Raw genomic sequence first — 25,151 nt, 5'->3', positions numbered from 1 at the left:
CCGACGCTCTATCTTCAAGTTTTGGGGTAGGTACATCGGTATGTACCGACGGGTCTAGTACCCCAAGGTACACATATCTACTCATTAAAAGTGACAAAAATGTTATTTCACCTAGCAATTTTTGCTTTAATTACTTTCAAATGATTTAATTTTTTCATCGTTCTGAGGTGGCCAAATTTTTCTTAAAAGCCTATTTAAAATACGAGCGTATGATCTGTCATCGGCTGGTTTAAATGATCATTTTACATACCGACTGTGTAACGTTCGCCATTCTGTCTAAAGACAGTATTTATTTTAATTTTTGAATGGGAGTTGCACCTATTATTGACCAATATAATATATATATATTTTTATTTTTTTAATATGTGAGTTGCATTATTATTTTACCTTGCTTATAATGTACAAGGTTTATATTTACTTCAAAGCGATAGTTAATTATTTGTTTACTTCAAAAAAAAATTCTTCTATTAAATTTACTTCAATGAAAAACTTTGTTTGGTTATTTAGTTATTTTTGTAAGGATCGGTGGGATGTTTCGGCTGTGACCTGTTTCAGGAGCTTTTCCGTATTTTCTCTAGTGACAAGGAAACCACAGAAAACTCGTCAGGAGAAGGCGGACCGTTGTAATTCGTCAACAGATCTTCCGATCCACTTGAAGAGAGTTCAGCATTTGGTGTCCTGCTATCATTGATACCTTTTATTGCCTTTACTATATCTGTCATGTATAATGTTACCTCTCTTGACAAGTCTTTATGACTAATGACTACATGAACATCGTGTACAGTTGCATTCTCTGCAGACAGGGGCAAAACAAAAAAGGGGCAATGCATCAATAGATGGGAACATCTTGGAGAGTAATATTATCGCATGGGCAAGTGTTGATCTCAGATATTTTGAATCTGTGTAAATAGCTCATAAATCCGCCATGTCCTGTCAGGATTTGTGTAAGTTCGTATCCTGCACGCTGCAGTTTCCTGAATTCAAAAGCATGGTAAATATATGGAAAAAACATTTTTGTTACCTTTCCTGTGGGTTGTGTCCAGAGCTGTAAAGTTCTGCTTCTTATTTTTCTCTTAGTAAAACTTACTGGAAAGTCAGCAAAATCTGGAACTGTTTTTTTGAGAGTTGCTTCCCGAGCCTTTTCGTCAGCTCTTTCATTGCCAATATAATATATAATGTAGGTACGAGGTTTTTATCAATATAATGCACATGCATAGAGAAGATTTTGTTTCCCGGCTAACTTTATCTGAGTAGTATTGAGAAAGGGAAAGAATTTAGGCTCTTTCACGGTAACGTGGGACGAGGACGACCAATGAAGACATGGCATGATCAGGTAAACCAAAATCTCACGTCTGGTCCATGTCAAAAACAAACGCTACCAAATGGCATGTATGACAAGATGTATGAATGTGGAAGAAGCTAGGAATGTATAACATGATGGACGTGTGTGGCGGTCCGTCCTCTCTACCTACCCCTACCGGTATTAATTGACCTACAAGTGAGATTCGTTAGAATATTTTTAAGTTTCTGGAAAAAAAACGCCGCTAAGAACGACAAACGATGATGGGAAAATTTGCAAATTAACAGCAAAGGCTGATATTGTTTTTTTTTATCACATCCTTTATTTTTTTTATACAATTAGGAAGTTCAGTGGTTTAAAATATATATGTTAATATTCTATCAAATTAAGCCAAAAATCTTTTTTTTTTTTTTTGTAAAATATTAAATCCGGTCACTGGTAAAAATTATAAATAAATGTGGAGTTAAACTATGCACTCATTTTTATTATTATAATTAACGTATTATCATTGCTATCAATTTTTAAAAGTTTTTTCAGTTTTAAAAGTCACGAGTTCAAGTCGGTGAGTTTTTCTGACCTTTAAAAAGAGACCTACCCTTCAAAACACGCTAAACATGGCTACCCGGAAACCGGAAATCTATCACAATACTGTACTTTCTCAAAATTGGTTCTGTTGCAATATTACCTACAAATGGTTTGTTTACAGGTTCTAGGTACCTTACTGTCACTATACGATCTAATCAACAAATGATAAATTGTACAACATATCTGTATAAACATAGTACAACAGGTATCGTAATTAAATAATAATAAAAAATATTATCGTACTGAAATCAGCAAATCTTTACACCATATTTTAATTTTTAAAAAATAGTTTATTGCCCTGCGCTGGTAGAAACTACTTATTATTATGTAAAAAAAATAGTGTAGTAGGTAGTATCTGTTTGAAAAATAGTGTGATAAAGAAAAATATTTTACGGGCTTCTGGGAGCTCACAATCCTTAAATTCCTTAAAAGTTAGACATCTATGGTTTTAAAAATCAACTATAACGAATTTAACTTTGGTCGGTAATAAAGATTTTCAAAAAAATACTGGGTCCATTGATAAAACAGATTCCTTTTCCTTCCACGTTGAACGCCATTTTAAAAGGTGGAGTGAACGTCAGTTTCCCTTGTTTTATACTTGTAACGTGCGGAATACATTCACAAAATGCAGGGTCCGGCTGTATTTATGGACCTGTCTCTCGAAGATCAGGTACGCAATGCATTAATACAAATAAGTATGATTTAAATGCAACTATTATACATTTGCCGATTTTAAGGTTATGTTACCCCCCCACGAAATGTTCTGTTTTGTGCATATGGATGATTTTCTTTGTATTAACAAATACAACATATTTTTTAAAACAAACATTTTAAAATTCTTACTAAAATAGCTATTTTTTAAGCTTGCCTTTCAATTTTTTTGCTATACAATGTCATGTTTGATTCCAAACATCAGAAAGTTGTAGTTATTCTTATCAATTATATATTTAATGCTTTATTGTTTATTATTTACTACAACCTTATTTATATTCGATTTCTATTTAGGCGCAGGAATTGAGAAAATACTTCAAAAGTCTCGGCGCTGAAATATCAGAAGAAAAGTCTGCGAAAGGAATAGAAGATGACTTACATAAAATTGTGGGAGTATGTGACACCTGCTTTAAAAGCGGAAATGAAGACGAAATTGATGCTATTCTAAACAGTATTGTCTCGATCATGGTGTCGGTAAGAAAAATATTGTATTATTATATTTTACACCTTTCGCTTTCTAGCAATAAAATAAATTTACGCATTGAGGTGCTTCAATTAATTTTATTACTAACTAAACAAATACTATAAATTCACCGTAAAAGAAAAAATGCGTACCTTAAAGGCTCAACTACTAGAGATCAAGAAAAAAATTCCAGCAAGTTTAGGTACTTCTCTGAAATTTGTGAATTTCCATAACTAAATCTGTAGTGAATCAAATGATAATGTTAAAAAAATCAGATTGCCTGAATCGAGGAAATATTTCCCAGTGACCGAGCAAAGTTTTGGTTTCGGTATCGGCTAGTTTTGGCCGAAAATTGGCCGAAACTTCAGCTCACCCGGAACCTGTGGTCAGGATGTGTCTAATTACGTTCTGCTGTACTCGGGTGCAATAGCTTGTGACTCAGCCGCGTGACCTGTAACCTTTAGTTTATTTCGGCTTTGGCGAGTGTTGTCACATTAAATTAATGCCTCTTATTTCATTGCGTATTTTATTTAACACTTACTTTAATTAACTCGTAAGATTTGAAGTGACCTTCAACTTATTTAAATAAGTTTCGGATGGTCAGTAATATTTTCTTCAATATAATAGTCTCATAAGCCGATCCTCGTCTACCTTTTTTGAACGAAGTGATTCAACAGCTTCTGCAACATCTTTTTTATTGATCTTTTCAGATCAAGTTTCATTGTTATTTTGATTCAGAATTCTCAAATTCATAATACTGATACCGTGACAGTTCAGATCCGGAAACTCTGGCTACAAATGTTCTGATGCGAAATATGAAGGAAAATTAATTAAGAAAGCAAGTTAGGTTCACCAAGTGCTAGCCCAGTTGACAGCACTCGCTCTCGCCACCCTGTCAAACTCAGAGACATACGATGCTTACCCGTAGCCCGGATATGTACCATTAAAATCCGTAGACTTCGGGTCAAGCCTGGAGAGGTGGCAGCCCTAGTCATGATAAATGCTGGATATTTTATATACCTCAAAAATGAACCTTTTTGAGAAGTAAATATTGAAATCTTGGACATGCCTACTCAAAATATTGTTCAATAATAACGCCACTGGGATTTCTTCCATTGAAGATTTACTAAATAATAGGGTATTTTCACGTTTTTTTTTTATTTTGCAAAAAAATTGAAAAAAAAATTACGATGGTAACTGTACTGTTTTTATTTTTTTATGTCCACGCGTTAATTTTTCAGAGCGGTTTAAAAACGTATACTTTGAATTGGCGCCAAAACGAACATTCGGATGCCGTATGGGCTTGTGACGTCACGCGTTACGAATTTGACTGACCGTTCAAACAAATTCATACGAATTTGTATAGCCTACGTGTTGTTTTTGTTGTAATTTGTTGTTTTAACTAATTAACGCGCATAAAATGTCTTTAGTTATAAGATAGAAGTACTGTTTAATTCCGATGTGCACAAACACTACGGTGAAGACGCAAAATAAAGCTTTTTTCGCCATTCCTAGTACCTAATGAAAAAATGCAGAAAAAGTGGTTTAACGCATTTGAACGTTATGAAACGAGATGTTAAAAAAAACAAACCACTATTCTTTTTTCCGTAGGTCTTGTTCAGTACGAAATACTATATTTTATGGTGTAGACTGTAGACTATAAACATTTACTAACAGTAGGTACTGAAATTAGCACTTATAAAGCTTGACAGGTACTACAATACTAAAATAGTTTATTCTTTGAACGTTATTGTTTATATTTGTATTATATTTCTGTACTTATGTTACTTAGTTTAATTTGTGGAACTGTTGGTTTTCTATATGAATAAAAAATAAAATTACAAAAAAATTGCTGTATGAAAACCTACCTTATTTATTTGTGAAATTTATTGCATTTACAAAATGGCAACTGACCTTGAGATGCTGGACAGTCTTCACACTTGCAGGAATCTATTATTTCCTAGACTTCATCGCAAATCAACGTCACCGAGTACGATTTGGTTCTAACTTTAAGTTCTGCTGGGGTGACTCGACCTTTTACCATTCAAATATCACCCGTCCGTTTTACTTGAATGTAATCTATAGCACTGTCTCCGTAATTTACCCTAGCTGATGTATTAAGTAAATCACATTTAATAAAAAAGGCATTAACACGCACTCGAGCAACAGAGATGTTTACAAGCAATGGTATTTTATGGATTATGTTGTGTCAAAGTCACGTTACTTCCCCTTTGCTTTAAATGTACGCTAAACAATATATTTATAGTACATGCAAATAATACAACTATTTGAATGAATACATTCTGGAAGCAAACATTATATATTTGCTTACCTTACGGCCTTTACATTTCTATACTCGAACTTAAAAAGTTTGTATTGGATGAGAAAAAAATACCCATCATGATTATATCTATTTTGGGCAAGTTATCGGACTTTCCTTGTAAAAAAACAATTTTAGTCATAATGCTATGGATGTTTATAAATGAAAACAAAAAAAAACAAAGGAAAAGACGAAATTTAACTAGAAAAAACAAATAAAAAGCCACAAACCGCCCGCGTCGGAGTATCTCAGTATAGGATTTGAGTGAACGTAGGATATATAAGTCACGCGTGACGTCATCAACCCTTTTGGCCAGTTACGGGCCGTTTTATTTCTATCAAACTTTAAATAGGAAATTATAAATGAAAACATTCGTTTCAGATTTTGATAGTTATATGGTTCGAATCGTAAAAATATTCTTTAAATACTGAATACATTAAAAATCATATCCCCAGTTTATGAAAATACCCTATTTTTGGGTAAGTATATACTCATTAGCAATATGGTCTGCTCATGACTTCTATAACTGAAAAAAATATATAAAATTTATATTTCTGTGAAACTGTCTTCAAGCCAAGCCATCACGCTGTTTCCCCATAGGGTTAGGCAGAGAGGATAGAATACCACAGCACTCTGCTTTTGCATACATAACTTGCTGCTCTTCTACACCTTCTTATGCACACACACTGATTATTCTGACTTTTGACAAGTCCATCTTCAAGTATTTGCTGGATTTAATCATGCCATGTCTTTATCGGTCTTTAACATTCATATCATAAATCTTTTTAGCTATTCTTTCGCTCTACATGTTCAAAACCAACACTGAACTCCTTTCTCGATTATGTCAATAATGCTTTTCTAAGCCTTACATAATTCGCGGATATCAAACTATATAATATGAAATTATTATACATCCTTCATATTCATAAGCTGTCTCTACAGTTGCATTTATGCGTGTTATTATTAAACCTTTAATATCAAAAGATTTACAAGTCCAATACCCATATAAACATGACAAATTTCAAATGATTATTTAAATATACTGTTCTTTTTTAGATATCTCTTGATCGAGGAGAAAATTTAATTCTGGCTTTTAGCGAAAAATTGGCCAAAGCTCCAGGGCAAAAATTGGGAATGGTTGCCCTACAATCGTAAGTCGTATTTTTATGTCCATAATTTTTGCTTGTTAATAAAAATACGGTCACTTCATAAATTAACAAAAATATGTCGATCCAAGCTAGACTGGCAGAGCACAACGGGGTTTTAGTCCCAACACTTATTTATGGAACTGGCAGAGGAAAGGATGAAAGCAAAATAAAAGCGGTCAAAATGTGGTCTTTTAGATCAATGTGTGGGAAATCAATGTACGACAGGGTTACAAATGATAAAATCAGGCGAGAGTGCAAATCTGAGACAGGTATAATTGATAAGATTAAGAAATTGTCACTGAAATGGTTTGGTCACGATGAATGAATGGATGACGGAAGAATAGTAACGTATGAGAGAACTACGGCTTCGCAAACCTAACTTGGGAGGATGCACAGGAGCTGGCAGCCGATATAGATGCATGGAAGCTCTTTGTGGACACCATATGCTCCAACCCTAGAGCAGACATGGAATGATGACTCACGAGAAAGTAGGTACCTATTTATAAGAAATTAAGCCATCTGATGATGGGAATGATGATTCATTCCCTTTCTAAGGAACTATACAACTATTTGTTAATAAAATTGTTTCTTTACTAAACTAGTAAAATCTTATTCAAATTTTGATGAATATCCCATAGTCTATGGAGGCTCTACAAGAATCTGGAGAGCAGTTCCCCACTGAGATATCACGTGTACTATCACGTGGTAGGCATCGCACGCCGGGTGGGACAAGTGAGAGAAGTGTTCAGCGGAGTGGACCAACTCAAGAAAGAATTCTCCGCTTGTCCCCCCTCGTCGGAGCAGATGCAGAAACTCTATAGGCTGCTCCATGAAGTATTAAAGGATAATCAAAGGTTAGTTCATTTTTAAATTTGGCAAGCCCCCTCATTTTGTGCCCCTCACTTGCCTCATGCAGGGTGTTTCCAGTTTCAATTCCCAGTGAGATCACAGTAATGTACACATTCACGAACACAACGTCTATCTGCGTCGTTTTAGAGGAGATGTGGTATGACACTCGTACGACACATACGTCTTTTACTCAGGGACATGGGACAAAAAAGCCTTGTTTACTATTGCAGTAATATGTAGCCTATCTGTCTGTGTCACATCGTGAATACTTCTCTTCTTGATAGTGTCACACCCAAAATTATTGATTTTCATTGACTAAGTTAGAATATTTTTATAAAACATACAATTTTTTTCCCATTATACAAAATACTGCGTGTAAAACCACAATCCTCTATATGCCGCAAGTGTCCGTCAATGTGTTAAAATTATTTGTGTATATATTTATTAAACTGGACTGTCTGATATCTGTTGAAGATGTTATACGGATCAAATAATTACGTACAAAAATGAAACAAAATAAATTTCTTGCTTATTTATATTATTTTTTAAAATATATTTATATTTTGGGTAAGTATATAGCGTTATAAAGATCTTCCATTGTTCGAGCGGAACAAGGAATACAGTATGCTGCACTTGTGAAATAGAACCAGAACCTTTAATTTTGAAAATAAAAATCTATTTCCTTTTACACTCCGATCAGAAGGTTAGTCATGCTTGGCCCGATTTTCTATCATATTCTAAAATATTGAATTTCGTAGGTGGTTTTTTTACTGCATTTATTAAGCCCTAGATTTAGGATGGAGACCTGAAGCTTACTTTCGTTTACATTATATTACAAATGATCGCTGATACGCTGTTGGAATATAAATGCAGTGCCCTATGTGGATTAGGGAATCTGTAAATTTATTGTGAAACAGATAAATTTTCTTATATTGATGCTTGTTGTTGATATTTCTTGATAAAACTCCATAGATAATGATTTTGATAAAATTATCAATGAAACTTCTTGGTTTAGTTTTACTTTTTTATCTCCAAAATATGTTAAGAATAGTATAAAAGCTGTAAACAATTCACCAGTCTTGAAGATGCCTACTTAGGCGAAACCGCTTGTTGGTCAAAATAATAAAAAAGTAAAACTTAACCAAGAAGTTTTATTGGTAATTTTATTTATAATTTTATCAAAATCATTAGATAAATTTTCATTTTTAAATAATTTATTGTGTCATAATGACTTATTGTATTTCAGTGAACTGGCATCCAAAGTAATGATTGAGCTGCTCGGCACATACACTTCGGAAAATGCCTCCTATGCCCGGGAAGACGCCATCAAGTGTATCGTGGCGGCCCTGGCTGACCCCAACACCTTCCTCCTCGACCCCCTCTTGTCCCTGAAGCCTGTCAGGTTCCTGGAGGGAGAACTCATTCACGATCTCCTCTCCATATTTGTGTCTGAGAAACTCTCCAGCTACCAAACATTTTACAATAATCACAAGGAGTTTGTACATTCTCAAGGTATGCTTTTATTCATGTAAAATTCCATTTTAGTGTTCTATTTGTAACGTGCGTTCTAAATATTCACTTCCAAGGAGAATCAAATTTAATTCATATCAAAAGCGCTTACTTTATGGTTTTACATTTTAAGCTCCACTTTTTTTCAACAAACATAATTAAATTTATAATGCTGATAAGTTTCGGAACACAATCGTTTTACATTTACATACGGAACAAAGCATTTTAACTATCGGATTTTTTAAATGAATGTAATTAATGCAAATTTATTTTTAGGACTAAATCATGAACAAAATATGAAAAAGATGAGATTATTGTCCTTCATGCAGCTGGCTGAAAGCAACCCAGAGATGTCGTTTGACCTAATTCAAAGTGAACTTCAGATTCAAGAAGAAGATGTAGAATCATTCATTATTGAAGGTAGATCTAAATTACACATAAAATATTTTGTTTAGTCTCTCACAACCCCTTATTTTTCTTGCAAAACATTAATGTTCCGACTCTGAAGTTAACACATTGTAGTCGGGCGCTTCGAACAATAGACTCTAGCCTATAGCGGGTGTTTTTCGCGATTAGCGCAAAAATATATCGCTTTCTTAAAATTGACACAATTTCTAAACCAAATAATATTTTCGATCGAAATTTTCAAAGAAATCATATTTGACATTTGATCATCAAAAATAAATAAATTTAGGTAAAAAGTGGTCAATAATTGGTTTTACTTTGCATAATCGGTCGGAACTATCTATGATTTCTTCATTGTTAGAAAAATGCCACGCTTTCCATATCTGCCGAAACCGGTCTCTGGACATCGTTTTAGCAAAATAAGGAGTTTCGGTTGTTGGTTCAGTAGACCAGTACTCGTCCCTTATATCCTTTCGAACTTGTCCCATCAAAATAATCAGCCCCAAAAACTTTTTCATTTCTTTCAAAGTAATATTTTTCCACTTTCCCGATTTTTTATATAATTTGTAATTATGTGAGTTTTGGTGGTAATATCTATTAGATTCGTTTATAAAATATTCAAACAAATCATCACCGATAAATAACTCTATAAAATCACTTACAGTTTGAGGACAATGGACATTTGAATTCAAACCGCGGCGGCCTAAAAACGATTCCAGAACTGGAGGATTATCAAACGATGACCACTCGTCCACATCCTCATCTGAGTTCGTCTCCGAATCAGAATCACTTTCAATAGTGCGACGGTGAAACGTTCTAGGTCTTGGTATTTGTTCATCATCACTCGGTTCTTTGTCTGACAACTCTTCAATGTCATCATTCCATGAACAATTAGATAAATTGTCGGCATACACTTCATCGTCACTATCATTGGCTTGTAAAGACATTTTTGTAGGGGTAACGTCCTATACAATGCTAATATATTCAAATAAGAAAATACCAAACAGTAAACAAAACAGTGCGAGCGGTATGAAAAATAGTCCAATACGTGAAATGACTCAAACTAAACTGGAGATTGAGATCGCATAAAACTCTAGATTTCTGGCGACGCCTTTACAAGTGGCACACTAGCCAATCCGGACAAGGCATCTCAAATAACGTCGACAGACTGTCGCCTAGCACCCCAGGTAGCAAATCACCCTTCAAGGCGTTTTATTTCACGCTGATAACAAACCCGTTTAATGCCGTTTCCCGCCAACAACCGACAGTCGACAAAAACGGCATTTGCCGTGTCCCGCTGTTGACCGACAGTCCGCGAAAAACGGCAAATGCCGTGTCCCGACGACAATGTGTTAATATGATGTGATTATGGAATATGAATTTGGGGTTGAAAAAAAATACCATCCACATTTTAGCATTTAAATATAAGATAAAAACTTTTTTTAATTTTCATCGTAATCTCTTGATTCTTGATCTTTTTTAGAAGAAATTAATAATGTTAACATTTTAGGATAGTACTTCCCGTTACATTGCGGCTTAATTTTTTTATGTAATGTTTATTTTGTTGATTTTATTGATGATATTGCACCATTATTATTGATTATCAATAAATAAAAATTTAATGTAAACTAACATATTTATATCGACGAAAATTGTGTTTCTTTCGTAAAAAATATATATATCTGAAAATATATCTAGCAAACGTTGAAATTTATCATTCTTCTAAAATTAGAATACATAAATATGTAGTATAGTTTTCGTAGGTTCCCAATGTTATATTTTGATTTTGCAGTTTTGAAGACAAAACTTGTCAGAGCGAGGATGGATGAAGCAAATAAGAAGGTCCATGTATCTAGCACAATGCACAGAACATTCGGTAAAGCTCAGTGGCAGCAGCTGAGAAACTTGCTCTATTTATGGAAGACAAACCTGAACTCCATACAAGAAGGAATGAAGAATGTCTCTGCTGCACAACAAGAACTGGTCGCTCAACAACAAAAAGTATAAGACATACCTCCCTTTATTAGTTCAATATACTCCTGTCCATGTTCCAACTCAAACAGTTTCCTAATAATATGGGAATTAACATAATCCTGTATAAATTTATTCTTTAAAACTTAAAATCATTCTTTTAAAGTACGTTAGGGTCTCCCCAAATTCCTATATTCCACTGGATAACCCCTTTAATTTTGGTTTCCTGTTTACATAAAATTTATTTTCGAAATGATAAAATTATTTGACCTTTTTATATGGGATCCATACAGGTTATCATTACTTTTATACTGAATTGTATGAGTTTTTTTTATGGTAAATATAAAAATTATTTAAACATTTTATTGTTTTATTTTAGAATACAGAATATTCTAATAACAGAATTCGATTTAACAAAAGGGTAAATTATTAGTAAAGGATAAATGGAGTTGTTACATCCAAAGTAGTGCAATTTCTAAATTGGTAAAAAAAACACCAATGTTTTTTATTACACAATTATTTTTAGTGAAGTGTTAAAAAGTGAAATTTAATAAAAATGGAACATAGCTACCTTTATTTTTCTAAGACATTTGCCTCGTGAACAAATCTTTTGATTTTCAGTGTGATGACAAATAGTCAAATGTAATATTTCTCAAACCTGGGTATTCTGTGCTGATCACCGCAGCAGTTATTGCTTCTTGGTTGTTATGATACAAAATAAAATAAGAGTTCATTCATAATTGCAAACGGTTCAAAAGTAAACACACTCGATACAAGTAATTCTTCTGAATCTTTCTAAATAAGTATATTTTAGTCATCATATTTTCTGAAAATAAATACACAGTTAAGGTTGTGGAAACAATTTATTTCTATACTTGGCCTCAACCGTTTCTCATAAAGATTGAATATTTTAACAATACAATTTCCACTTAAGATAATAATAATAATATTGTGTATTGTACATTGTAATCGCAAAAGAATTATGATAAATCTGTCATAACTATATTGACAAAGCTAAAACCCATACTCTTATCATTTTTAAATGTCTAATTTATAACTGTGCAACTTTGTAATATTATCAACATTTTCCAAAAATTCCTACAAATATATGTATATTATGTATACAGTAGAATAAAATACAAGGAATATCTACAATAAATGCCATTTAAAGGAATATAAAACAGCTTAATTGGTATGTGACTATACATATACAATATTTTATATGATTTTTTTTTTTTGCAATACTGAATTTATCAAAAGTATTTTGTTAATTGTTTACACCAGGTGAATAACGCAGGCTTGGTCCCCTCAACATATTCCAAATTCATTAATAAATCCAAAAAACAAATTAAACACTCAAAAATTATGTGGGTCAGTTTGACTTAGAATAAATTATTACAAAAACAGCTGAATCACAAATTTGCCAAATATACCAATTGTAATTGTAAATACCAACACAACAGAATAATTTTTATTTTTACAATATGGAAAATTGATTAATTTGGGTCTGTTTCAAATTATGTTACTTAGAATATTCTCATTACTATAATATGTAGTCACAAAGCTGTTGAAATATGGAATTCTTTAAAATAAACTAAATAAAATAATATTAATGGAGTTTTTTTTTTATAAAAATCTAAGTAACTGCAGCATAATTATAAAACGCCATATGAAAAAATAGGAATAATAAATACTAGTAGCGAATTATAAAATAATGCACCTTATTTCATAATAAATATTATATTTATCATAAGAATTAATTTTTACATCTTTGTTTTGTGTGGTCACGTGAAAACCTGAAGGAATTTAATTAGGAATTAAATTTTTCAATGCATTTAATACAAAAAATATACTGCGGTCGTTAACTGTGGCCAGGAATACCAACTATAATAATTGTTTAGATTATATATAGATATTTGCACTCTTGCATCCTAAATATAACATATTTATTAGAGAGAAAGGAAGATTAATGGCCGATTTTTACTTTTAATTTCAGAATTTTAACAGAATTAAATGTGTTTTTTAAGTAAATCATATGTATACGTAACACAATCAGTAAAATTACACCAATTTTTCATTGGCTTGTGTAAAATAAAATATGAATTGCTTCCTTCCTGATTAAAAATAATATTCTCTGAGAGAAATAACGACTGTGACCGGTAATTTAGCAATACCTGTATGTATTATTATTTTACTATGTATGTGTTAAATTGTCAGAGAGCATTACTTCTGAGGTAACTATTAAGGCCGTGAATCGCCACATCATGGTAAATTTGAACTAATCACTCTGAATGCAGTGAGCGTAAAATATTTCATGGTAAAATGTGATTTTCTAAATATTTTTATAATATGTACAAATGCATTTAAATTGTAAATGTATAAAAAATTCACATGTACAAATTTAATTCGCATGTAACATTGTGTTGATAAAAAAAGTGAACGATCTTAATACATATTTTTATTGATACTTTTGTAAATGAACATGATATATATTTTTATTATTTACGAAAAATATTATCTACAAATGTTACGTTATAATTTTGCTATTGACAGCATACAGATGTACTTTGGAGGACAAGTGATTTCACACTTGTGAAATTCTGTCACATAATAAATTTGGAATAAAGAAAACAGAATATCACAATATTTAGCGCGATCACACATTTTATTTAAAAATAAATGGAATGAGATAGATTTTCTACAGCGGAAGTTATACAAAGAGAAAGAATTACTACATTGATAATATAAGAGACTGAACACATCTTCGAGTAATATAAGAATAATGCTAGATTATTTAAATAAATAAATAAACTATAGTAACTAGGACACAATTTACACCAAAAGGAATATGTTCGATAGAACACTGAGAGCGATAGATTATGATTAATAGATTAAATATTTTCTAATATTCAAGGATATGAGGCTTATAATTATTATTACTTAGGAATAAATCGAGGCGGCGAATTCACCTCTTATCGTTTCACTACACAAGGAATCTTTTATGATCTGACTGGCTCAAATAAATTTACAAAATAACAATATTTTACAAATACAAAAAACACTTTGTTCACTTCGTCAACTAATTGGCAATATGTGGAATAACATTTTACAAAGCATCAATTTGTTACGACATATGTTTCTTTCCAACTCTTTGTCTAGGTAATAAATTATTTCATAAAAAAAATATCGCAACAAGTCGAGGATACAAAATCTGTAAAATGGGACTCGACAAAATGGTTCGAGCATAAATCTAAACAACGGGTCATGCAATTTCTTATGTACAAGTTATTTTACGAATTGAAATAACATTTTGCAATGGTCTGTTTAATATGAATATATTTATGTATGTACATACTGGCTGTTTGTTAGCCTAGAATAGTGGTCCATGTGTTATAATATATTACAAATTACTACTAGCTTATACTTTTTGGAGTTTTACTTAGCAGTCAAATTCAGACCACAGTTTTTCGGTGGCAACTTTAATTTGTATGTAACAACTGCATAACAAAATATTCTCATTTCATTATAAATGTAAATTTCTACCCATCTAAATGTTTTTTATCCTTTAGAATAAAATAACTTTAAAGTACAAATATTTATTTTCTTAATTGTTTTAGCTATATTATTTTAGTTAGCAGAGTTGAAAAAACATATTGCTAACAAAAAAAATAAATTTAAGTGACAAAATAAATGTATATTGGTCCGCAAATGCAAATAAAATGATTAGTCTTGTTTTTTGTATGCAGAAAACAGCCATTATAAAAATACACTTGTTGCTGGAGTAGCTGAAAACAGACTATATTGATTTCATTCAATATTCAATGAAGTAACATATTTTTGCAAAACTATACAATTTTAAAATGTTTTTTTTCCCAAAAACATGAGTTAGTAATTCATTTAACTTTAAAGTTATTGCCAAATTAACACATTGTTATTAAATCCTGAATTAATTTTCTATTATTTATAAAATTCACTTTATTTTTCCCAAAGATTATATACATAATGTGTTGAAATTACCCCCTGAAAAGTAAAATTTTAAAAGCATCTTTGTTTGTTCTATATACCTACATAATTATTTCAAAATCAGACTAAATCATCTAATTGATATTAAATTTAGTTATTAATTTTGTCTTATCCAGGATTGCACTACTTTAGATAATTACGTTTTATATCTAAATTAATGTTCTTTTAAATTAAATGGTGCAGTCTCCGAAACAGTGGAGATAAAAATACTCTTGACTAAACACTGAATTTAGAATATTTTTCTTAATTTATTGTGGAAACACTTATAGTTCTTTCATATAACATCAACATGTTTCTTTGTATATTTGGATTAATCATTGCATGTATAAATATCACTTTTGAATATATTAAATCTCAACCAATTATCACCATAAGTACAATTTTCATCATTCGGACCGGACTCTCGCTAAAGAAAAATAAAATATCAAAGGCATTTTATGTTGGCAATTTAAATCTATAAAAAGAAACTACATAAATAGGATGAAAATTTTAATGTTTTTGGAACCTGTAGAAAAATAAAATTAATTTGAATATCATCCAGATTACATATTTATATATAAAACCAATAGTGATAATCGATAATCTCATTTTTAGAGTTGAGCTAATTGTCAAATTCTGAAAGTACACAATATTCATTTTTAGCTGAACTCAAAAAACAAATCAATGTCATTTATAGTTTTAAATTGTTTAAAAAAAACTGTCTAAAAACATATCTTTAAGTTATACAAGATAACACTCCCGTAAAAAGCATTAGGAGATATTAAGTTTTCGTAAAACTTATGGATTAAATTTCTAGGATTTTCACGGCAGTTCAGATTCAGATTGAGATTTTCTGCAGCGACCATCATTAACTAACATCAACCCAGACTATGGATGCTGAAATGCGATCTGAAATATCAACAAAGAGTGCAAACAATACACGGCGCGATAACCCAAAAAATTCAATCTACAGGAGATATTTGAAGTTGTATCACCGATAGAATATAATTTTTAGAAGTAAATCAATCGTCATTTATCTTTCCCTTGGTAAGTCGTCCAATATTTGATGAAACAAACAAGTTGAATTGATATTGTACTTATGGCAGTAGTTGGAGAAGCTCTTCCTACAAAATATCCTGAAGGTTAAATCCAGGATCATTGTCCAGAGAATTAAGCAACTCCTGAGCTGTAAAGTTGGAGTCTCCTGGTTGTATATTTTCCAGGAAGTCCAAATTGAAGTCTGCAGGTTGTCCGGGGAAGGAAGAGGAGACGTTGTTAGCCGAAGGATTATGCAACGAAGGGAAATGGCTGACAGACCCAGGACCATTGGCGGGCATTCCTTGGTTCCCCATTCCATTGTTCTGGTGTATGGACATACTCTGGGACTGGTTCATGTGAATATTTTGCATCTGTAAATAAATAATATAATAATGAATTGCATAATATAACTTACATTTAAAAAAAATGTGTATTCTAATTCAATTCAAGAGTATTAAAATAATGTTATTTTCTAGAGCAAAAATAGATCTGCTAAGAAAAGCATAATTTATTTGAAAATCATCGTTATTGGTATACCAAATGCAGCGTATCTCGATCATATGTTATATGGAAGTAAGGTGATCAGTATTATGCTTCAGCTTAAGGACTTTGAAGTATTGCAGTGTAAAACCACCTTTAAAACAAATATATGGCGGCCTCTGTGGTGTAGTGGTTAAGACGCTTGACTTTCTAGGTTCCAGATGAGAACTCAAAAATTTTTATGTTAATTTTTTCAAGCCTGTGTATTCTGCGCTGTTCAGCACTGTTATCAAGACTCCTAGTCTGTTGCGGTGCAAAATAAAAAAATACTGATCGTAAGAAGGGCTTTGAAAATTTGTTAAATTTCAAATTAGGTAAATAAAATATTTTATGAAGAAATAAGAAAATTGTGCCAAGGTAAAACCAAAACAACCCTTTTAACTTTGTTATGTCTTTTGCCATCTATAGAAGATCATCATAATATGTTTAATTAATAATTCAAAATGTAACAGGATTTGAATAATAAACATTTATCCTGTCACCAGATTTCTGAAGTGGAGGTCAAATCAATAACACGACCTAACAACCGATATGAATCATTTGTAGGTAGTAACCAAATCGAAAGGTACATGGCACATTCAGAATTATTGATTTTTTTTTGATTTTCAAGATATTGATACCATTATTTTCTTCTGATTGAGTTCAATTGAATTAAATATTCTAAACTAACAAAACGTGGCTCCTCGTTCCAAACATACTGAGTCACGGCTAACAAAAACCCAGTAAAAAATGTGACTGTCGCTCTTAAGACGGCTCTTCATGCTGGCTTATACTTTGACCAGTACGCTGGCGCCTGTATTAGCAACGAAATCGCTGAATTGCCCACACGTTGGCGGGTTGTTCAGTATCTGTCAGTGCAGGTCAATGTGCAGATTCTCTGAAAAGCTGGGCCAATATAAGGACTCGTTGAGAAGCATTCAGCCAGCCCCTTTTGATCTGTGCTAAAAAACAGACAGCAGATGGATCGCGCACCAGCTCATGCGCCAGCTCTGCCAGCCACAAATAGCCCCCTCTGTACGTTGGCCAATGCGTTTGTCAATACGTATAAGCTCGTTTTTGTCTGTTTAATAAAGGAGTTTCTTAAAATAAAATGTGGATATTTTTATTTGTTTTTTACAGAAATCACAGGATTGTGTGCAAAAAAAAAAATTTTACATTAATTAAAAACCTATTTGATAAAATTAATTAATCCAGTTTCCCACAAACAAGATTTTTATTTATTTATTATTTTTGCTCTCCTGTAAAATGAATTATTTGTTAATGATCCAGTTTTTGCCGTGAACCCTTCAATTGTAAAACCATGCGCTCCAAACTAAAATGTTTATATTAATATTCGGGAGTTACCTGTCCCTGCATAGACATTGCTTGGTTTTGCTGTGCTATGATATGCGGAGGTATTTGGTGGGGGTGTTGCTGAGCGGCCAGCAACTGCTGTTGCTGTTGTTGGGAGCGGAGAAGTTGCTGTTGCTGCTGCTGAAGTTGTTGCTGTTGCATGCTTGCAGCACCGCCCATTGGAAAACCACCTAAAAAAAGAATTCCGATGATGAATAATGTAGGTACTACGACAGAAAGAAGTATTTTTTATTTACTTGTACATAATTTTTCTCAAGACAATAGTCAATGTAATTCACCACTGTAATTGGGCCTCCTGGCCTGTTGTGGTGCAAAAAAAATATTATAAATTGAATATTTAGATTTTTTCCGTCCGTTTTACTTACCATAATAATGGCTCAGTTCTTTTCACAACTGAAATGGTGATATCGACCGTGTTCTGGACAAAGGTTTCAAACGATGAATCTGGGAAAAGCGATTTCATTATTACAAATGTGTTTTAAACCAATTACGTAGGTTTTATATCCATTCTAGCAAAAGGATTTGAACTAGACTGGAGACTTAAAACATGTATAAGACCTGAGCAATTGGTTCGAAACACATTTCAAATAATGAAATCGCTTTTTCAAGAATCGCAGTTTGAAGCCTTTATCCTGAACACTGTCGATGTTATGATAAAGTTCATGATACAATCATAAGTGCACCGCTATCTGTCTAAATACTGTAGAACCTTTGTTCGCCTTTTAATATATCAGAATGCGTTTTATTTACTGTGACACATTTTTTCAATGACATATAGTAGGATTCCTTACCTTGATGATGTTGATGTGAGAATGCAGTCATGTTGGGATGCCTGACAAACTGCCCTTGCGCCGCTTGCTGGTGCTGCTGATGTTGCTGTTGCTGCTGCTGCTGTTGTTGTTGCATGACGAGCTGCTGTCTCCAGTCAGGAGGTCCCCCGACTCCGCTTCCAGGAGCAATGTACCTGCCCCCTCCACCATACACTATACCCCCAGCTCCTCGCATCATTGGACCCACTGGAAGGGTACACAAAAATATTGTGTGAATTTAAAACATAGACAGGCAACAAAAAATATAAACTACATATGGACAGTTGAAAAGAGCCACTGAGGACTGAAATTAACAAAGGAGAAACAATTTGCCGCAAACCAATACTGGAGATGGAATCCAGAAGAAGACAGAGTGTAAAAATAAAAAAACAACCGATAAAACCGGGAACATTAACCTGGCAGGGGCATCGTGGCTAGTGTCGCAGACTCATGGATCAAAAGGTCCGAGGTTCAATCCCCGCTCTACCAAAACTCAATTTCCAATTTCTAATAGTAAGTTTTTTACAACTCATTAAAAATGACCACAAAATGGAATTTTTTTTAAATTAGTAAGTCGTAAGAATGCAATTAAAAAAAAATAATCAATCAACGATTTTTAAAAACATGTGTTCTTTTGATTTACCGAAATATTTAAATTTTGAGGCCATTTTCTGTTATTCATAAATGAGTGGTTTAGAAAATTAGAAAAAACAGCTGTTACCACAACTTGATTCCCATTTTTTACCGAGCGGGATTCAAACCAACAGTGACACTATCAAGAGGTCACAATTTAAATTAACAAGTATAACTTAATAAATTTAGTAAATTCCAATCACATTTGGATGTTTTATAGTTGTTTTATACAATGTTCGAAGTTAAATAATAAGAGGGATTTTTTTCAAACAAAAACCCAATAGAAATGCTATGGTTATAAAAGCTAATGTCGCATATTTCTGATTATGTACCGATATCATGAGAATTTAGAAAGAAGATTCAATCTTATTTATGTTTTATTGATTAAAGTTTTCCTGTGAAGTGAAATTAACTAAATCATATAAAATGAACAAAGAAAATTGCAAGTATGGTTTATTAATAAATTAATAGATTTATATGCTACAATGTTTTGCATGCTCATTGCAGCTGGTCAAATATGTGTAATGTTTTTCTTGCTAGTAGTTGAGACTGTTTTGATGGTTTGTGTATTAAATTTTAATAACTTTTCTGAAATTATGCTCAAAAATACAAAATGAATATTGTTGACATGCATCAATTTATGCAAACCCTGACAAGGTGACATTAGTATACATGCATTTAAAAACATGTGTATAAAAATAATAAAAAACTAACCTAACCCGGTGGCTTCTGGTTCGGCCGTTTTCAAAAGGATAGCTTTCAACCGGCCAACGCGTTGAACGATGAGTTATTCACCGCTCAAATTTTCTTGCCTTCTCTTTCACAGTAGTAACTGCTCGATTGTGGAATAATCTACCCCCTAATGTTAGAGACGTCCCCTTCTTTATTTACATTTAAATCAAGATCGAAATGTCACTATCTAAATGTTTGAGTTGTTCTTTTCTCCTTCTTTCCATCCATCGTGTAAATCTTTAAGTTAATCTTTGTTTTTAATTTTTGTACAAAATTACAAGTGTAAATTTTTAAGTAAATTTGTCTTTAAAATTGTTGTATAAAATTATAAGATTTTGTTAAAATATATCCATGTATTTGCAATTTTCTCAAACTAAGCGATTTGGGTAGGTAGGAATAAATTGCCTTAAGCCAATATGCCCGCCCTTACATGTATACGAGTATAAATTGTATATTTATATATAAAGTGTAAAAATAAATAAATAAATAAGTTGTATTAATTTATTCAACAAACGACCTGGCCATTCAGTTGAATGCCGGCATTTAATGAACAGTCTAGCCGCTCTGTTGAGTGGCTAATTTAACTATTTGGTGGCGACATACATATTACTTATCCTTAATTTATACAACGCATTTTGCTTCCGGCTTCCCCGGGACTTTTTAGAAAGTCATTAAACATTTTTAAACCTTAGTAGCGAAGTACAAACCATAGTAAAGGTTGTTTTGAGTTCCAGTCAATCTCACCTTACTTAAAAAGCCTGAATTCACCTCCACTTCTCTTTCCGTACTTGTGGAAATCCTTATTATTTCATAACATTCATCCTGGAAGCAGTCCATTTTACTTGTAAATGAAAGATGAACGACTCATGTGTAGTTCATAATTGCAATACTCGTGATCATACTCAAAAATAAATGAAAAGTTAACAAATTAAAGGAAAGTATATGGACCTGAGGGAGGAATGGGCTGGTTCATAGCCCTCCTTATGTTGGGCTGCTGGAAGCGGGTCTGCTGGGGAAGTTGCGAGGCCTTGTACTCGGGCGGGGGCGGCCGCAGCTGCTGTTGCGCGCGCAGCATCTGCTGCTGTTGCTGCTGCATCATCTTGGCGTGGTGCTCGCGCGTCATGCCCCCCACCCCCACGCCCATGGGGGGCCCGGGGGCGGCGCCGCCCGGGGGCGCTTGCTGGCGCTGCCGCAAGCTCTGCTGCGTGAAGTTGATGGTCTGGGACTGGGACACCGTGTAGGAGTCCCCATTTCCTTGTGCTGAAATCACAGCAAATAATTATCCCATAATTATTTATAACTTTCACTATAGTTATTTGTATTTTATTTAATTACTTGCTTATTTTTTTCAATTCCTTATTCATTAATGTTTTGGTTTTATTGTTTTATCAAATTTGACTCTCTGTCACGCAACTAGAAATATAGAAAGTAAGTAAATTCGACGTCGCGCATCAGTCGCTTTGAATCACACCACGCATCGCTCACTTTATACTATATCTACTTAAAAATAGCTTTTGAATTCACTAATCCAAATATACTGTCAATAATTGTTTTTTTTTTAATACACAACAGCAGACCAGAACCCCGAATTACAGTTGCACAGCACACCCGGGCTTGAGAAAAACAGCAATTAATTTTTGTGTTCTCTCCGGGAATCGAACCCGGAACCTTCCGTGTGTGAGTCAAGCGTCTTAACCAATACACCACGGAGTCGCACATTTCTTACACCAGTTTACAATTTACAATATTGTCATCCAAATTATCAACATTTCGATGGGTCGATTTTAATAATTATAATACCAACCGTGTTGCAAAAATACATGAGAAATAATACTGCTATAAGTAAATGATAATTTTGATAGAATCTCAGGGAGATTCCATCACAATCGCAGATGATAGGTGAAAAATACAAAATAATTCATTACGAACTAAATCGGTAATCGACAAAATACAGTTAATTAACCGTGTTATGAAATCTTTCTGTACCGATTTGTGCCATAAAAATTTGCATAATAGTAAGGTGTTTACGACACAGACGCTGAATTATTCATACACAGATCTATCCACGAAAATTATATTTAAATTTTCAACAACATTATAACACAATTTGGCATAAATGTTAACATGAAACGGGAGTACGGTGTGAAAAGACGCGACCGCGGCATGGTGATAGGAACAACTGCTGGAATAAAAATAAATAAGTTAAATAGATATTGAAATTCATATTTTATTTTTATTTTCTTTTTTTTTATTATTTTTATTATTTTCTTTTATATGCCGGCCGGTTTCGGAACACGTCTGTTCCTTAATAAATTACACCTTGACAAAGAAGCAACAGTGAACAGAACATGAAAAATCAGAAAACAAGAGCTTTTTAAAAATATAATATGTGGTTTGTTTCTGGTACTGACTAGCCAAGAATTTCTTGTATTGTGACAAAAGAAAAATGATAAAAATTAGGATATATAATAATTCATTTATTTATTTATTTAAAATTTACATGTACATTACTACAGCACACCTGCCAATTACATAGATTTATTTTTTGATAAAAAAATTGTGCATCATAGAAAATTTAAAGGTACAGACGTATAAACATGTAGTTTATAAAAACAATAAAAAACAGAGACAACTAAATCACCAGTGCACATTACGTTACATAGTTATAGAGGAAGAGTCTAAGTAATCCTAGCATGAAAACATTACATCTTTCTTGATAGGCTGTTCAACAGACCAATCATCCACAATATATTTATTGAATATATCTGCGGTTTGTCAGAAGAACCGCTCTCGCGGCCGTAGAAAATATGAAAGTAGGTATAATGCGATCCCTCGGGCGAATGTGTGGTAAAACGGTGTATGATAGGTGCACAAATGTCTAGATCCGTGATGTGTGTAAGGCTGAGACATGCATTATCGACAGAATCAAGAAAGGGGTGCTGCGTTGGTTGGGACATGTAGAGTGAATTGACAGCGAAAGAACGGCTAAAAGGATCTACGATGCAAACGTTGATGGATGCAGAACACGAGGAAGACCGAAAAAGACATGGCACGATCAAGTCCATCAAATACTTGAAGATGGATATGTCAAAAATAGGAATAATCGGCGTGCGAGCATGAGAAGATGTATGAATGTAGAGGAAGCGAGGTATGTATGCCAAGATAGAGTGTTGGCGTTCTATCTTCTTTGCCTACCCCTACGGGGAAACAGCGTGAAGGTTTGTTTGTTTGTATAAAAGTGATTATTTCTATCCTAGAAAAAAAATGTCCTTTGGATTTACTGTTGTTTTCCCAAACAGCATTTGATAAGGATATTAATTTAGGGCTAAACAAATGTATCTCCATTTGGAGCATTAAAAAAATCTAAAAACTGAGAAAAAAACATTATGGTAACAAATAAAAATTAATGAATTTTAGAAAACAAAAATATATCAGATGTTTAGAGCATAAACATTTACTAATTTGTCTCTCCTGAAAAGTTGGATTTTTTGAGATATTGTGGTTTACCTCTCGCATACAGATATGTATTTTAACAATCTCTAAGATGAGGGTTGAATTCACATACGAATATTTGGACATATGTACGCAAGATGGTGTAACCAAGTATATAGTTGGGCAGCAAACTGTCGGCAAGTTCCTTACCGGGGTTCTGGTGATGGTGGTGCGGTGAGTTGGCTCCTTGCTGGCCAAAGAACATCCCCTGGTGGGAGGCTACAGACACGTGTCCAGTGCCCAGCTCTCCGCTGAGTTGCATGTGCTGACCGGCTGACACCTGAAACAAAAATATATTTAGGTTAGTCTATTAGAAAAAATGTATTTTTGAAAAACATGGTAGAGTAACGACGACAAAAATCGCACCTCCAGAAGAAAAACTGTGGTATGTTTATTTCGCAGGAGAGCAAAAACTAACTTCAAAAAATTTATTTAATTATTTTAGGACTTATTTGCTAAAAAAATACTACGTTAATGTGTTAAAGAAACGCTAGATTCAGCTAATCTTTTTGATATTTTAATATATAAAAAACGATTCAAAGAAAGTAGCGTATTACAAAAAAATGTATGTAATACGCTAGCAATTATGCCATCATTAAAAGAATTCAATCGCACATTACAATTATTCAATTAAACACGACAAAAATGGCAAATTTTAATGATTAAATTTTTTGAACCATTTTCAACGAGTCGTAAATAACCCACTATTATAATAGTCATTTTCTAAAATGAGAATAAATAATCTCGAAAACCAGTCAATTAGAGGTCATGAGCCCTGTAAAATGCCTAGACTTACGTATTATATTCTCAAAAATGACATTTATCAGTGTTAAATCAATTATTTTAAAATATATCTGTGCCTTAGAGGAAAAACCAAGAGAGTCACAATGAACGAAATTTTCAGGGAACAAGATTTTGCGATTGTGCTATTTCCGAAACATCATAACTTTTGAAACAAATCATACGATTTCGACCTATAAGGAACTTTCGACGTAAATAATGAGTAAATATTAAAATATTGTATTTGGGACTACTGATGTTTTTTCGCTTTAAAACAAAGTGAACATAAGAATTTTATTTCCACTTAAAAAAAACATTTTTTCAACGAAAGTGGACTTTGGTGTTTTATTCACGTATAATACAGCTTATTGCGAAAAGTTCTGCATTTTTAACTTCAAAACGGCAATAGGAAGACTCTTTTTTCGCGGTTTTGTCCTCTAAAGGTCAGCCTCGTGACCACGCCATGCAAGAGGTCTCGGGTTCGATTCCCGACATGGCTGGCATGACAAAG

The 25,151-nt window shown here is 33.0% G+C and overlaps 2 protein-coding genes across 2 annotated transcripts; one reads left to right on the top strand and one right to left on the bottom strand.

The window, feature by feature from the left end:
* Nucleotides 1–2,422: 2,422 nt before the first annotated feature.
* On the top strand, nt 2,423–11,621 carry eIF3m (eukaryotic translation initiation factor 3 subunit m). The gene is made up of 7 exons (XM_088232283.1): nt 2,423–2,555; nt 2,891–3,070; nt 6,436–6,530; nt 7,166–7,381; nt 8,623–8,888; nt 9,162–9,305; nt 11,083–11,621. The coding sequence occupies exons 1-7, from the start codon at nt 2,511–2,513 to the stop codon at nt 11,295–11,297; spliced, it is 1,161 nt and encodes a 386-aa protein (XP_088088409.1). The 5' UTR covers nt 2,423–2,510; the 3' UTR covers nt 11,298–11,621.
* Nucleotides 11,622–15,521: 3,900 nt separating this feature from the next.
* On the bottom strand, nt 15,522–24,196 carry LOC148277853 (uncharacterized). The gene is made up of 5 exons (XM_088232284.1): nt 24,011–24,196; nt 21,317–21,628; nt 18,986–19,210; nt 18,186–18,364; nt 15,522–16,672 (listed from the first exon to the last, which is right to left on the bottom strand). Exons 1-5 carry the CDS (start codon nt 24,120–24,122, stop codon nt 16,388–16,390), a joined length of 1,113 nt encoding a protein of 370 aa, XP_088088410.1. The 5' UTR covers nt 24,123–24,196; the 3' UTR covers nt 15,522–16,387.
* Between the last annotated feature and the right edge of the window lie 955 nt (nt 24,197–25,151).

The sequence above is a fragment of the Micrasema longulum genome, unplaced genomic scaffold (assembly GCF_059751315.1).
Source record: "Micrasema longulum isolate JH-2025_06_02 unplaced genomic scaffold, ASM5975131v1 h1tg000967l, whole genome shotgun sequence".
Lineage (NCBI taxonomy): Eukaryota > Metazoa > Arthropoda > Insecta > Trichoptera > Brachycentridae > Micrasema > Micrasema longulum.
This window is presented reverse-complemented; position numbering and strand designations above follow the sequence as displayed.